This window comes from Embiotoca jacksoni, unplaced genomic scaffold (genome assembly GCF_022577435.1).
Source record: "Embiotoca jacksoni isolate LCO1_2020_lvr unplaced genomic scaffold, fEmbJac1.0.p SCAF_51, whole genome shotgun sequence".
Classification (NCBI taxonomy): Eukaryota; Metazoa; Chordata; class Actinopteri; family Embiotocidae; genus Embiotoca; species Embiotoca jacksoni.
In genome coordinates this window covers 487,917-503,591 of record NW_027185405.1, presented here as the reverse complement: position 1 = coordinate 503,591, position 15,675 = coordinate 487,917, and the positions used below count along the sequence as shown (strand labels likewise).

At 43.3% G+C, this 15,675-nt stretch overlaps 2 protein-coding genes across 2 annotated transcripts in view; one reads left to right on the top strand and one right to left on the bottom strand.

Annotated features, from left to right (window-relative positions):
• The first annotated feature begins 2,638 nt into the window (after positions 1–2,638).
• On the top strand, positions 2,639–8,255 carry LOC138212035 (actin-related protein 2). Its single transcript, XM_069172276.1, has 9 exons — positions 2,639–2,826; positions 3,709–3,819; positions 5,102–5,260; positions 5,458–5,587; positions 5,719–5,855; positions 5,979–6,128; positions 6,294–6,439; positions 6,555–6,687; positions 7,122–8,255. The coding sequence occupies exons 1-9, from the start codon at positions 2,779–2,781 to the stop codon at positions 7,290–7,292; spliced, it is 1,185 nt and encodes a 394-aa protein (XP_069028377.1). The 5' UTR covers positions 2,639–2,778; the 3' UTR covers positions 7,293–8,255.
• A 190-nt stretch (positions 8,256–8,445) lies between these two features.
• Positions 8,446–15,675, bottom strand: part of rin1b (Ras and Rab interactor 1b) — a 29,705-nt gene continuing 22,475 nt past the window's right edge. The window contains exons 10-12 of the mRNA XM_069172275.1: positions 15,281–15,412; positions 14,359–14,528; positions 8,446–10,567 (exon numbers count right to left, since the gene is read on the bottom strand). Coding sequence (XP_069028376.1) covers positions 10,244–10,567; positions 14,359–14,528; positions 15,281–15,412 — 626 coding nt within the window. The 3' untranslated portion in view covers positions 8,446–10,243. The remainder of the gene's footprint in view (positions 10,568–14,358; positions 14,529–15,280; positions 15,413–15,675) is intronic.

Below are 15,675 nucleotides of genomic sequence, written 5' to 3'. Positions count from 1 at the left end.
GAGGAGGGCAAGGACTAGGCCACTTGTTGTGACTGTGAGTGAACAATCAATGATATGCACTTAAAAGAAAATGCACCATGGCGCATGACCTCGACTGTTGTTTGTGTTAGTTTTCTGCTGACCATGACTCAGCACTGTAGAAAGAGAAACATCTACGGGTATTTAGAGATCAAAAACAGTATTTCCACCTCTCAGGCAAAGTATTCATAGAAATGCCAATGGTTTTTAGATAATGTCAATATTAATATTTTATGTTTTTATAATGGTTTCAGTAAATATTTTTGGTTTGGTATATAATTTTCTAATAGTTTTTCTGGAAGTGTTTGTCTGGCAATTGTGAGAACATAATGAACAATGCCTTGAGTAGGCTGTTATTGTATGTGAACATGTTAACATGCCAACTCATAATTTGATTATCGGCAGATTAGGGCAACACACAAACTTTGAAAAGTGTCCTTTGATCGACTTAACTGGCTTTCCAGCCCACGAATTAAAATCAAATCACTTAAAAATACTGAAACAGACAGAACTCAATCTATTGAATCGTGTAAGTGCAAAGTCTCGTTTCATGCAATGTAATAACATTGCAAAAATAACTGCAAACTTTTATTTTTAAGCAATAAAAATGTATGGTTGGAAGACGTCATGTTAATGAAGTTGAAGCAAATGGCATTAATGTCCAAAATCCACCCACATAAGGGCACGAGTCTAACCTTCTTGTATGGAAACCATGCAAATTATTCCATCAGTGTATTCGGATTATAAGGTGCATGTAAACATGGTGACAAACCAACTAAACACATTTCACTGCCTTAAAATGGAACAAAGGGCATCACTCTTTTACAATGCAATAATAGATGAATAATAAGTTTAGACAATTTTAACTGTGTACAAAATAACAATGCATACGTGCTGCTTAAAACGCAAATGATTTTGTTATCAGATGTTTTACCTGTTCACATCTCTGGTGGTGGAAATATGCAGAGGTGTTGTAAACGCTCGAGCTGCTCTGACGATGAATTCCTGCAGGAGCCGACGCAGAAAAACATGAATCAGAAAAAACGAATGTAAAGCACTCTTAACTCAATGTGCCTATTACATTTGAGAACAGTGAGACCGAGTCAGATGTGATTGTGTCCTCAGGTCAACGACACACTCAAAGGACGTTTGCTGTTTTTCTTATCAACCGTTATTTCTCATCACACATTTCTGCATTTCAATAAAAATGTGTATTTTGTAAATGCTTTATGTAAATAAATTAACCTATTTTTATCCAGAATTATGCCGTCTCTGTGTATTTACAACTGAAAAAAACAATATGAATCCAACGTAGAGCTACACCGGCTGGATATTGTAATTACAGACAGTGATGCACCATCTCCTATTTCCATATGCTGATGCTGAGTTGATGATGGGGTTTTATTATTTTGCGTATTAAAATGGAGATGGATATGGTCGTTTACAGTTTGAACTGACAGATTGTGAGACCCTCTAACAGAACCAGGTTCAGAGGTGGACTGCAGACTGAAAAGATCAGCATGGGAATACAAGAGACAAAAATTCATCATGGTCATAACTAACACAGGTTGATCAAACAACATCATTAACAACCTCATTCCAGCAAATATTGGAAAGCAGCATTTAATTACATTACTGGAAACACCTGTGTTCACGAGCCAATATGTCTGGAGTGAAATGGGTCTGCTCAGCTGTTTAAAGCAGCCAATTGGCTCTTTATCCAGCGAACTAGTCGCTAACTTTGACGGTGTTGTTTGGTTCTGGTAAAGTACTTTTATCAGAGGTTTATTGGAACAAAAAGTTGTTACTAGTGTTTCGTGTGTAATTATAGTTCCCACATTTAGCACACACGTTATTCACGGATTACGAGCCCAACAGTCACGTCACTAAATGACCATAAATGTGCAAAATTAGGTTGACGGCACTTACCAACGTATTTTTTTTTAATTTTTTTTTTAAAGACATTTCCACTTTCTTCTGTCCAGCTTGACACCAAAATGTTACGTCGCTACAAATAACTCAAAGATGGTATAATATGGTCGGCCGTCTTCAAACCGGCTTCTTTGTATTTATCTGGTTGGGCGGACTTAACTTTCCCCTCCAATTAACACCTATGTGTTAAAAGCCATTTCTCCAGAATTTTATTTTTTGAAGTAATGAAAAAAACCCATTAAAAGTAAACTAAGATGAATCTTTAATTACTTAGCACCAAAAGGAAATTAAAAGAAAGAGCATACATTTTGGACTTGAGTTGTCTTTAATGTGTTTTTACTACAGGCTATATTCAGGCCTACTTAACTACCCTTTATTTTTAGCTTAAAAAAAAACAAAAAAAACAACAAAAAAAAATCCTAAAAGTTTTGTTGGATTTTCCAGTGTTACGTTACATTCTTAAGTTTCGTCTGCCCGTAGAAAGCAGTGAACATAGTGGAAGACACTGAGGAGAAGTGTGTCCGGTAGGGACATTTAAAAGTTTGGAAAAATGTCACTTTCACATGTATTTGTGAATAACACGACTTGTTTCCCTCATAAAAAATAAAAAAGGGTAGGATTTTTCTCCCTCCTTGTAGACCAGGGGAAATGGGCGTCCTCCCACTTTGCAACCCCACCCACACCTGAAGGAGCAGCAAGAAGACTTCTGCTTACCTGTCAGTTATATTCTCCGCTAAATTCATGCGTAATAGTCTTTGAATTTGGATATTTGTTAGTCGGACTTCTTGTCCCGACCGGTGGGATCTGTTTAAATCATTAGTTTAAAACATGGACAGCCAGGGGAGGAAAGTGGTGGTCTGTGACAATGGGACCGGGGTAAGTCAAATAGTCCAAAACTGTCCATATTATACCAAACTTGATAGCCTGTTGTGTGCTGCCTTCGAGGTATCGAGTGTGCTCCATATCTCGACAGACATACATTTAGTTTTAAACTCGTCGTTTCCAGAGATGACATGTTTTTTGCATCTGGATCGTTTGGAGAGAAACATGTAGAGAAGTCCAGGGTGTGAAGCTGCAGCCTGATTCCACATCTGTCTGGACTTGTCAGGAACCTTTTTGTGTGCACACACAGCCATAAATGGCAGTGATGCTTTAAACTGAGCGCGCATTGGATAAAAAAACAAACAAAAAAGCAGGAAGACGAAGGATTTGAAAGTGCAAAAAAATGTCAAAGTGGTTCTTTATTGTTGTTGTGAAGCATTTTCAGGTTGATTTCAGAGGAGAATACGAGGTGGGAACGAACCTGCAGTCAGAAATGGCCTGTGTGTGTGTGTGTGTGTGTGTGTGTGTGTGTTGGGGGGGGGGGGGGTGTGTTGCTTCCCTTCAGGCTAAGGAATGTGAGTTCAGCCACAAAGACGAGTTGAGACAGGACAATAGGAGGTGCAGTCATGACAGCTGACACAATGCTGATATGAATAATTCTACATGCTTTTCTAAAGTGTAATGAAATTGTGTCGTGTGATACATAAGAGACAATCTGGTAAATGCATCACACGTTCTAGGTCAGTTTCCTGGATGCAGATTAAAGCCTCGCGCCAGATTAAAAGGAACGCCTCTGATTTATGAGTTATCTGTACGAAAGGCTGAGTGACGGGAGAACAGTTCATATCCAGTCTGGATTCAGAGTCAGTCAACAGAAAAAAACAAAACAATAAATAAAACAAAAACAAAAATCTCTTCATATGTTTCTCTGCCCAGTTTGTCAAGTGTGGCTTCGCTGGATCCAACTTCCCGGACCACATCTTCCCCGCCATGGTGGGCCGGCCGACCATACGCTCAAGCACCAAAGTGGGCAACATCGAGATCAAGGTGGGCTCCATATCCAATGAAAAACAATAATAACAACAACAACAACAGCAACGGGATAATTAAAGGGACGGAAAAGGGCTCAAACTTAAGTCTTTAACTTTCATTCGAAACTCACAGCTCCCTCCTGTCATGGAATTTAGTTTGTAACATGTTTAAATGCTATTTCGCTTCGTTTGTTGTATAATGTAGTAAAATATGTGGCTAGTTTTTCTGTTTATTACAGTTCATGGAAATTCAACTTTTCACATTTTTTTGTGTGGAAGAGAAGAAAAAAAAAGAAGAAACTAATCCTGATATCTTTGTGTATCCGGTCTACAACTGGCGCCGCAGCCTCATAGTCTCGAGCACTGAAAGTCAAGATGTTTTGTTCCTTTTTCAAATCAAACTTTTTGTCAGTGAAAGTCGGGGGAATTTGACATTTGGAAGTCCGGGAGTCGAACGCCGTTATCTGGCGGGTTCAGAGGCACGCTGTAAAACCTGTCCAGAGAATTAAACACACGACCTACCTGGACTCCTGCGGTCTTTTCTTTCCATCAGCTCATAAGCATTACAGTGTCTTAGAACAGCGCGCTTATTAGCTTCCCGAGACACAGTTACGGTCAATCACTAATGCAACCTGAGATCACCCGGATCATTCACACCTTTTAGGCTCCTAATCCCCGCAGGATTGCACCGAAGGTGTTCTGTGGAGTGGAAGTGGAAAGGACACGGGGTCAAAAAATAGGTACTGCAGCGAAGGGAGCTTAGCTAACAACAGATTAAAGTGACATTATTTATTAGGCAAGACATCTGAGTTTTTTTTTTTTTTAGAAAACTGGTTTTGGTTTTGGAGAGTACACGTCGAGGAATTTTCAGGAAATTTTCCACATTATGTTACGAAGAAAAAGGGTTGTTTTTGTTATCCCAAAAACAAACTAAATATCAAAAGAACATCTTGATGAAAAATCTAGTCGGACCCTGTATTGAGGCTTTTTTGTTGTTTTTTGGATTGATTACTTAATCTATATTTTGCGATCCAAACTGTTTCACTGAATATTTCAGTACAGCTACCTTCTTCTGTTTCTGCTTGTTCTTTTTCTCCTCTTCCTGTTTTATTTCGCCGTTCTTTATTCATTTACTCAGTCTGTCATCTATCGCGCACTTTATTTAATGTTTTTGTTACCTATAGCACTGTAATTGTTACTATTTTATCCCTGTGTTTATATACATATATATATATATATATAAAAGAAACATTTCCAGTTGTACTCCTATAAATTGTGACTGTGACCTCGTCTTCCAGGACCTGATGGTTGGGGACGAGGCCAGCGAGTGTCGCTCCCTGCTGGAGGTGTCCTACCCCATGGAGAACGGCATGGTGCGCTGTTGGGACGACATGCTCCACCTGTGGGACCACACCTTCGGGCCCGACCGCCTGGACCTTGACCCGTCGGAGTGCAAGGTCCAAAACAAACAAACAGATTATCATTTCCGCGATGTCGGATTTTAACCGCACGAGGGAAAACACGTCAACTTTCTCGGCAATGAAACTCAAATAAATCCGACCTCACGAAGCTCGGTGACGTTCAGGATGTTGAATGTAAAACCGGGCGCGAATGTTAATGGTCTTTTATGTGTGTATTTGTTTTTGTCTCTCAGATCCTGTTGACCGAGCCGCCCATGAACCCCACCAAGAACCGGGAGAAAATCACCGAGGTCATGTTCGAGAAGTACGACTTCCACGGCATCTACGTGGCGATCCAGGCCGTTCTCACTCTGTACGCTCAAGGTGCGAAAAGACGGCGTCGCGTCGGGCTTTTAAACCCGCTGCTAGATTATTACGCAGCGGATAAAAATCGTCTTTTCTGTTGACCGACGCTCGGTGGATTCCCTCCGCCGGGACTCCCGTCTCGTCTGCAGGTTTGCTCACCGGCGTGGTCGTGGACTCGGGAGACGGCGTCACCCACATCTGTCCGGTGTACGAGGGCTACTCTTTGCCGCACCTCACGCGCAGACTGGACATCGCCGGACGTGACATCACGCGCTACCTCATTAAGGTGACCTGTGGGAAAACACCCGGCAAGCGTATCGAGGCGTAATGTCTGAAAACAAAATGGGGGAAATAGGAGTACAAAATTAGAGGAGTTAAAAAAAACAAACGCGTTTTATCTCCCCGCCAGCTGCTGCTGCTCCGCGGCTACGCCTTCAACCACTCGGCAGACTTTGAGACTGTGCGTCTGCTGAAGGAGAAGCTCTGCTACGTGGGATACAACATCGAGCAGGAGCAGCGTCTGGCCACGGAGACCACCCACCTGGTGGAATCCTTCACGGCACGTCGAGGAACAACAACAAAAAAGAGCAGAAAACAGAGAAAAAAAAAAATCACAAATATTGTTTATTGTTTAATTGTCTACCGGTGAAGTACAAATCACAGGCCGCACAGTTTGATGCAATCCCACAAAAGCTCTAATGAAACCTTCCTGTCTCCGGTGCAGCTCCCCGACGGCCGGCAGGTGAACGTGGGCGGAGAACGATTCGGTGCCCCGGAGGCTCTTTTCCAGCCTCACCTCATCAACGTGGAGGGGGCGGGCGTGGCCGAGCTGCTCTTCAACACCATCCAGGCCGCGGACATCGACCTCAGGTCGGAGCCTGCTCCCTCGCTCTGTCTTTAATGAACGTGTCGTTTAAAAAAAACATTAAAAAAAATGTGATGGAAGGTAAACGAACCGCCCTGCCGTCGGTTATTTCCCGTGCAGGGCCGACTTCTATAAGCACATCGTCCTGTCCGGGGGGAGCACCATGTACCCCGGCCTCCCGTCCCGACTGGAGAGAGAGATCAAGCAGCTGTACCTGGAGAGGGTGCTGGACGGAGACATCAAGAAACTATCAGTAAGAACTTTAAAACAGTGTTTACAGAGAGGATTTCAATTGATGAAAGTCCATTTTTTCAGTTTTTTTTCCACTAAAGATCCGTTTTTCAATAAATGATAACAAAAAAATGTTAACTTAGAACTTGACTTCAGAACAACTTTGTGAAGGGAAATGATTTGTTTAGTTAAATTAGATAATTATATTCTGAATTATTTCATTACCAGAAAATGTTGTTCATGTTATTATGTTGCATTAATATAAAAGTTTCAGTGGTTTACTTTCCTTCTTGTGATGGAAGAGTTATTTTGTTAACTCAAATATCGTGATGATGATTTCACCAGATGTTTTTTTTTTTTTTAACTGCAGCTTTTTCACTGTGAATTAAAGTGTAAAAGAGGAGCTCCGTGTTTCAGTGACCTCTCTCTCTCTTTTTTTTCTCCTCACCTCTGCAGAAGTTTAAGATCCGCATCGAGGACCCTCCCAGACGTAAACACATGGTGTTCCTGGGCGGAGCCGTGCTGGCCAACATCATGAAAGACAAGGACTCGTTCTGGCTGAGCAGAGCCGAGTATCAGGAGAAAGGCCTGGCAGTGCTGCAGAAACTGGGAGGCGGAGTCAGATAAAATTGGAAAAAAAAAAAAAGAAATGAATACAACTTAAAAGGTAAATTTCACCCAGTTTTTCCACTATTTTTTTTTTTTTTTTTTTTTTTACCAACTCCTCATCTCATATAGACTCGAACACTAAATGAAAAGGCCCTTTTGGCTCTTCACTTGTGCATTACAGTGCTAAAATCATTTTTCTATCAGTCAGTTGGCACAAAATTGACCACTCTGATGACTGAAAATGAATTTTGCACATTGCTTTTCAAGCAAAAGTGTAAAATAAATTCTTAAATATGAGGATTTACAGCTTTAATATTAATTGGACATTTTTGGCTTCTGGACTTTCTAATAGTTTTTAGATTTTTTGGTTTGATTTGATGGTTGATCTAAAAAATGTCTTGTCAAATTTATATTGAAAGCAATCATTAACTGCAGGCTCAAAGTCTCTGGACATAATGATTATAGTTTGTTACATCTATGCGACTGAAGACACTGAGCAGATTTATGGATACCTGAAGCCCTGAATCAGCAGTTTCAAACATTTTTTTTTACGCATTTTATTTAAAGTCTCGATTCAAACTTGTTTGGTGCTCACAAGATGAAGAGGTGACAAAAAAAACAACAAAAAAAAAATCATCATAATTGACTGAAAATGTCCAGCCAGTATCAAAATAATTGATTACATGCTGTGATAAATTACTTTTGGAGTGAATCTAACCTCATGTTGCACCAATCAAAGAGAGACGCAGACTTTTATTTAGTCAAACTACACTGGAACTACCGAAAAGAAAATGTGAAAATGTTACAAACAAACATCGACTTAGATGTAGATGTTATTTCTCTCTTGTTACTTTAAAAAATGTTTTAAAAAAGTTTTAAAAACAACAACATAGTTATTGTTTTTAATATTTTGTCAGTCATGTACTTTTCAACAAGCGACCATTTTTTAAAGATGCATTTAAATAAATTGTATCATGCAAATCCTGTGGCGTCTTTAATGTGTTGATAGCCCAAAATGTAATTTTAAATCTGTTTAATTGCCAAGATTAGAGAGGTTATGTGAAACATAATAAGTTTGAAGGTGCAACAGCAGGAAGTGAAACAATGATGTGGGTGTTTGCTGCCATCTGGTGGTCGAATGTTGTAACGACGTCAAACTGCAACATTGTGAACAGATATTGCAACTTTCTTTTATTGCGATACTGAGTTACCTGACAAAGTACAGTAATGTGTTTCCACACTGAAAAGAAAATAGTGAGCTCTCACAATGAACACATGCTGCACGCACACACCACATTCGCAGAACCTTCACGTTAAATGAAAAAAAAAGAAAAAGAAAAGGAACAAAAGGAAAAGCATGCAATAATGTCCAAAAAACACATCGTAGTTCTCGAAAAAAAACCAAAAAAAACAACGAACCTCCTCGGCTTGTTTTAAAAACTCCACATGTGCTGAAAATCCACACTCAGGTTCGATATCTAGCCAACAAATTGAACAATTCAAAGTTAGTTGTTTTTAAATACACAATATGATAACCGATCATGACACTTGAGTCGAACAGTCTGTTGATGGTGATGACTTGCAGCAGGAGTCGCCAGAAGCTGGTGACGAGTACATTTACATTCGAGCAGTCACCAGTGAGGTCCTGGTTTTGTTTGTTTTAGTCCTTGATGGGGGACTGTCCTCTCAGTCATACAAACACAACGGTACTTTACAGTTCGGCCAAAGAGAGAGAAAAAAAAACAGTTGAACTGAAAAGCGGTGGATCGAAATGTGAAATGAATGCAGCTCCGAAAAAGGATTAAAACTGTTGACACGGAAAAAAGATTTTTAAATACATTCGCAAGTCATTGCAGTAAAATCTGGTCGCAGGTTGTCTCAGTGTGTCGATGCGATGTGCTTCTTCTTTTTTTACTCACATGGCGTAAAAACAGAGCTGATGCTTTTCTGTCACTTCCCTCCTACTCGCCCATTACTCCACCTGCCAAAACCATTGAATTTATTAGAATACACAACCAAAGGAGCAGAGTCTGTGCTTTTTTTTTTTTTTTTTTTCCCTCAAAAAATAAAAAATAAAGTAAAAATAAAACTGTCTTTGTGGGCGATTCTAAATATAAACAGCTGATTTAAAGCTTCCCTCGAGCTGGAAAAAAAAAACTGATTTCTGTCAAAGTAAACACCTGTTGGCCTCTCTTTGTTTTCCTTCTTTTTTTTGTCACTTTGGTATTGAGGTTTGGTTTTAACACATCTCATCTGTTTGTCAGCGTTCCCTCCAAAGATCTGCAGACTTTTACACATAAAAGTGAAGCAAATAAAACATCCAAGTGTCTCGTAGATTAAATTTGCCCGAGAACTACACGTGTGAAAGGGTTACATCACCACGGGGGACAATTTGCCGTCTCGTGTGCGTATAGGAAGTGATTTTTTTTGTTTTTGTTTCCAGGCAACAGTAGTCTCACAGAATTTGTCTTTGGATTCGAGCCTCCTCACGTTTTTTTATTTTATTTTGATGATGTAATCCCTTCACGGTGTAACTCTAGGGGGGGTTAACTCATGTTTCAAATAACAACCAAAATCCATTTATTACAATTTTTTTTGTCCATGTCACAAATAGTAGACTCCTTTTACACTAGCAGCCACACTGAGCGGTACATAGTACAACTTTTGGCAACAAGTCCCTATTGTTGGCTCTGCTCTGCTCTGCGTGTTGGTCCATGTTCGGGAAGAGTTTACCGGTTTAAGGTCTTGCTCCGAGCCTGGAGAAGGGCTGAAGTTTTTTTCACAACAAAGTCCTGACCCACGACGAGACAACACACCGCCGGAGAGAAAGAGACAAGAACAAGAGATAGAAAGGGAGAGAGATAGAGAGAAAGCGAGAGCGACCATCCATCTCCATCTCCATCTCCTCCTCTTCCCCCCTCCTCCTCCTTCCTCCCTCCTCCCTCCTTCCTTCCTCCATCGCCTCCCACTCACTCCTCACACACCGACTCGCTCAGGTCCACGGCGCCACCTCTGGTGAGCCGCCTCATCTTGCTGAAGTCGTGGTCGGTCCTCAGGTAGGAGAGCGAGGGGCCGCCCTCGCTGTGGCTGGCCAGGTCCTGGGGCTGGGCCTGAGGCGGCAGGGCCCGCATCTCGCCGCCGCTGCGCCAGTACAGGGTGTATAGCTGCGGGTCGGACACTCCGAAGGTGGCGGCGCACAGCTGCGCCAGGGCCTCGCTCGACTCCCCGGCTCTCCACTGCAACGTCCGCACGGCGCTCCGCTCCCCGTCCTGGAACAATATCCGAACGCACCTCTGGAGGAGAGGAGAGGAGAGGAGAGGAGAGGAGAGGAGAGGAGAGGAGAGGAGGCGAGAGAGAGAGAGAGAGAAAAAAAAAGAGTGAATATATACTGTATTCATACAAAACACAGGTCAAGAGGCTTATGGAGTGAGGGCATAAGAGGGGGAGGAGAGAGAGATGGAGCCAGAGGAGGAGTGCGAACTGCGAGGTTGATAATCCGCTATAACAAATGAGCCAAAATGATGTTCATAAAAAGAAACGGTCTCTGAAAACAAAGCTCCTGCTTCCCACACACAGCCAGCAGGTCCGAGAGAGCTGCACATGAAAATACTCTTCATGGAATTTGCTCTTTTATTTTTCCCCCTCTGAGTTTCAGCTCCGTTGACCGTCTCGACGCATTAATCCACAGGAGCACGTCCACATCCCGACTCATCACATATCATCCGGCGACTTCGGATCAAAGCGCAGGAAGGAAAAAGTTCAGCAAACACAAACTGTCCGACTTTTTCCAAAAAAGAAAAAGAACAACAACAACAACAACAACAACAACCAAAAAGCGATCAAACACAAAAGTAACGAGCTGGTCTCAACAATTGCCACTATTCACACACTTAAACCATTATATAATGTGAGATTGAACCACCTACAGACGCCCTCACAACTCTCTCTAAAGCGCGCACACACACACACACACACACACACACACACACACACACACACACACACACACACACACACACACACACACAATAAAAACATAGTGGACATTTGACCAAAACATACAACCTGAAGAAAGCAAGAGAGAATCCTCTTCTGTGCCACAAACAAACACACACACACAAACACACACACAGCAATCCTACTGCCTGCACACACAACTACACACACACACGCACATGCACGCGCACACAGAGGCACAGGTGGCTACATAAAAAAAAGAAAAACACACACACACACACACACACACACACACACACACACACAGACACACACACACACACACAGTAGCAATTATACTCAACAGGTCTGCCATCAGCAAAACTTACAGAGTCACTGAGCTCCTCGCTGTCCGTGTGCATATTGTGTTTGCCTGCTTCGATGGGTAGATGCGGCTCAATAAATTTCATGTTATCTGACCGCCCACTTCTTCATAGCACTTGGCTCACTGATCCCCGCCTGTGTCAGTGGAAAATCTGGCTGCCGGGTGAGTTAGATCGGCTATTTGAAGCCAGGAGAGGCACCACGTGACGAGACAGAAACGTTGTGGATGACAATGCCTTTTTTCTCTCCACGGCATCTGGTGGACCGTTCTACCGATCTGGGGGGCCAGAGGAGTGATGACAGGAGAGTGTCGGTAAAAAAAAAATAAAAAAAATAAAAGGGCAGTGTGTGTGTGTATGTGTGTGTGTGTGTGTGTGTGTGTGTGTGTGTGTGTGTGTGTCGTAAGCCGGTGGCCCCACGTCAGAGGATTACCTCAAAAAAGGTCTAAAAACTAATCCCCTCAAATGAATTGGAAACGTGTTTGCACGCAACGAAGGGAAATCCAGGTGTGTCACCGTCGAGCTTCTCTCTCGGTTTGAATGAAAACTTGACCTCTGGGGGGGAAATCAAAGTGGCCCTCCACGTCCCAACGAACAGCCGGCTCGCTCCGCCTCACCTGTCAGACGGGAGGACGGCGTGATGTCACCCGGCAGGCTTTCCCCATCAGCGTGATTAGCGCACCGTAACGTCTGACCTCTTTGGACGGATTATTGCCTCGTTTTCGTCGCCGATTGCATCTCCGGTGCGATACGAGAGACGGAAAAAAAAAAACGGGTTTTGTTGACGGCCGTTCGTTGGTCGGCTCTTACCAAGTCAGAGATACACTCGTGTTTTCACCCACAGCTCTGGCAAACTGAATAAAGACAGATTTCAGTGGTGAATATTCGCTGGTTGCTTTAAAAGTCTCGTCCACCTTCCAGCTGCAAATTATTTTTTTTTAAATCTGACGTTTGACACATCAGAGACACCGATTGTTCCGAGAGATGAGTTTTTATACAACGAAACAGCGTGCGACAACGCTGAGTCAGTGAATGGAAACGTGACAAAACGTATTCGGACCCACTGAGTGTGAGGTATAAAACTGTTTGTGACGCTTTAAGTTGTTCCCTGGAGGACTTGGTGGCATTAAACTGAGTAACATCTGGCTGAGTGGTGCTTAGACAACAACCTTTGTCCTAAACACCACCAAAACAAGAGAGGTCATAGTGGACTTCAGGAGAACCAGGAAGACCAAACCCTCTCCGCTCTACACGAACGGGGGAGGAGGTGGAGAGGTCCGAGTCCTGGGAATCCACATAACTGAAGACCTAACATGGTCCCTGAAAGCCCAGCAGAGGCTCTTCTTTCTTAGGAAAGATAAAAGGAGCCGGCCTGCCCCCTCAGCTTCTGGTAAACCTCGACAGGAGCGTGATAGAAACCATCCTGTGGTGAGTGCCAGCTGCACGGCAAGCGAACAGGAAGGGACCTGGCCCGGGTTGTAAGAACGGCACGGAGGATTGTGGGAGTTGCCCTCGCTTGACCTTGACGCTGCGCATGCTGGCCGCCTACAGAAGAAGGGAGCAGCAACAGTTTTTGCAAAGACAATTCACACCTGGGTCGCTCTAAGTTTGTTCCCCCGCCATCAGGAAAAAGATACCGAACAATCAAAACCACAAACGCCAAACTAACAGGGCTGAGGAGCAGCTGTTCCCCCCCCACCCCCTTTAGAGCTGTTGCCTCCATCCTGGAGATTACCATGGTGATGTCTTGTTTTATATTTTTTTTTTACCTTGTTCATTGCTGCTGAGTTGCCAACTTAATTTCATTGTGTTTTTACAATGACAATAAACTGCCTTCTGTCTTTATGTACCCGACCAGGGAGGGAGGCGACCAGGGAGGGAGGCGACCAGGGAGCCAAGAGCTTCAGAAGTCCGGAGATAATCTGGTCCGATGAGGCAATAACGGACCTCTTCAGGCAGAACGTCATGCACGATGTCTGGCAAACACCGGGACTGCTCGTCATCTGCTTAAATATCGTCACCACATTGAAGCATGGCGGCGGTAGCATCGTGATAACGGAGTTAACGGAGGGACAGAACTGAAGGGAAGATGAAAATGCATCATGAGGAGTTTTTTTCAAGAGCTGACGTGTCACTTTTTCGGCCCCGGCAGTGATCTGAAACACGCAGCCGACATCGCGCTGAAGTATCTTCAGGACAAGTCTCCAAACACCAACCCCCCCAAAAAACAGCCGCGAGGGGGCCCGAAGATGTTCGCCGACACTTCCCATCTAGTCTGACGGAGCTTTAGAGGATCTGACTGGGACGAACTGCCCGAATCCAAGAAGACTCAAAGCTGTCATCGCAGTAAAAGAAAAGGGCTTCAGGGAAGTAGTGAATAACAGACAAATGGATCTAAATGAGAGATTTATGTTTAGTTTTTTTTCATCTTGATATTATATGTTTTTGAGTTTAGACTGATAATCACCTGTTTGTGTGACATTAAAGGGACATTATGAGATCTCCGTCCTCCAGGAAATATATTAAACCCAAATTATTGGTTTGTTGTATTTTACTACCTTTGATGCAATTTCTTTCACTCACATGGTCAAAAGCAAAGACAATCCCACACACTAGAGCGATCATCTGTCCCACACCTCCATCAGCATTTCACACAGGGGGCAGGTTAGTGCGAGCGCCTTACAGGAAACAACTCCACGAATAAAACTCGCATGCGACGCCGCCAGTGTTTTTTGTTTGTGTTGTGCTGCTACTACGATGCCTACTTGGCTCTGCAGACTCTCTTTTTGTCTCTGGGCCTCTCGGCTCCGTCTGGAGCTCCACTCCTTCAGCGCCTCCTGGGCGTCGGGCGTCAGGCAGCCGGAGTTCGGCTGCTCCTTGTCCGTGCTCTGGATCAGACACAGGCTGGCGTACACGCTGGTCAGGTAGTACCCACCTGGAGGCGAATTGAAAAGGCGTGGAGAAGGACGAAGAGTTAAAAACGGGGCTGAATATTGCACCGAGTCTTAAAACCTCACTCTTCTGCTCAGTTTATGACACAGTGTTTTGAAAACATACGTCTGTGAAGCATCTACGTGCAGTATTAAATATAGTCGTCGTAAATATTTCCCAAAACGACTCGTATGAGTTTTCAGCGCCCTCTATAGGACCAACACGTCCTCGCACTTAAACGACAGAACAGGTTCTTCACCAAAGCATCAGAACCGTTAAACAGCACCAGCTAATGGACTCTATACAACAGTGGAAGTAGCTTTCCGATCTAAAAAATTCAGTCAATGGGGAAAGCGCCTTAAACTGCAATACCGCCGAGTGCCACTAGAGGTCGGCTCCAAAAAAGCCTTCGTAGACTCCCATTCAACTTCTCTCATAAAACTCAAAGTCAATATATCTTGGTGTTTTTAGCTAAAGTTATTCCTTCTAATTCGTTTTTCTGGCGGTCCACCTGAAAATAATCCCGTCATTAATTGGAAAATAAGCCTTAAAAAGCCGTGTTTTTTTTAAAGGCGTGTCTGTTTGATTGACAGGCATGTGGTGGTCATGTGATATATATATATATACTGTATATATATAGGCTCTGTGCTAGCACGCTAACTCTGTCTTTACGCACACGGCCAGGTGGATCTGATCTGAAAGAAATATTTCACAGCTTCTAAGCAGGGCGACATGTCGGAGGCTTTCAGAGTTTACCTTCTCCTCCGAGCCAGGATGGCTCCAGCAGCTCCATCATGTACTCCACCTCTATCAGGACGTGAGGCCTGTTACACTCCACCAACACGTACGACAGCGACGGCAGGAAGTCGTCCCAGCTCACTTCCTGTCCTGCGAAGGAAATAAGAACGTCATCCCACTTTGATGGCATTAAGAGCAGACGACTTGAATCGACTTGATCGTTTCCAGTCTATCGGCGTGACGTACGAAGTGGAAACATTTCACAAAAGCAGACAGGTCGTGATTCTGTCTGCGTAGACGCCGTCCGTGTGCTTTGAAAGCGACGAAAAACACTCATCGATGCAAAGAGTGACGTTGACCTTCATTCTGTTTGGCAGAAAGATTTCAAGCAGCAGCCACAAAACACTTATGAG

Excerpts from the sequence above, each read along its gene's own strand:
- LOC138212035 (XM_069172276.1), top strand. The coding sequence starts at position 2,779 with ATGGACAGCCAGGGGAGGAAAGTGGTGGTCTGTGACAATGGGACCGGG. Across the intron at positions 3,820-5,101 it reads TGGGCAACATCGAGATCAAG|GACCTGATGGTTGGGGACGA; the intron begins GTGGGCTCCATA and ends CTCGTCTTCCAG. Across the intron at positions 6,688-7,121 it reads GAGACATCAAGAAACTATCA|AAGTTTAAGATCCGCATCGA; the intron begins GTAAGAACTTTA and ends TCACCTCTGCAG.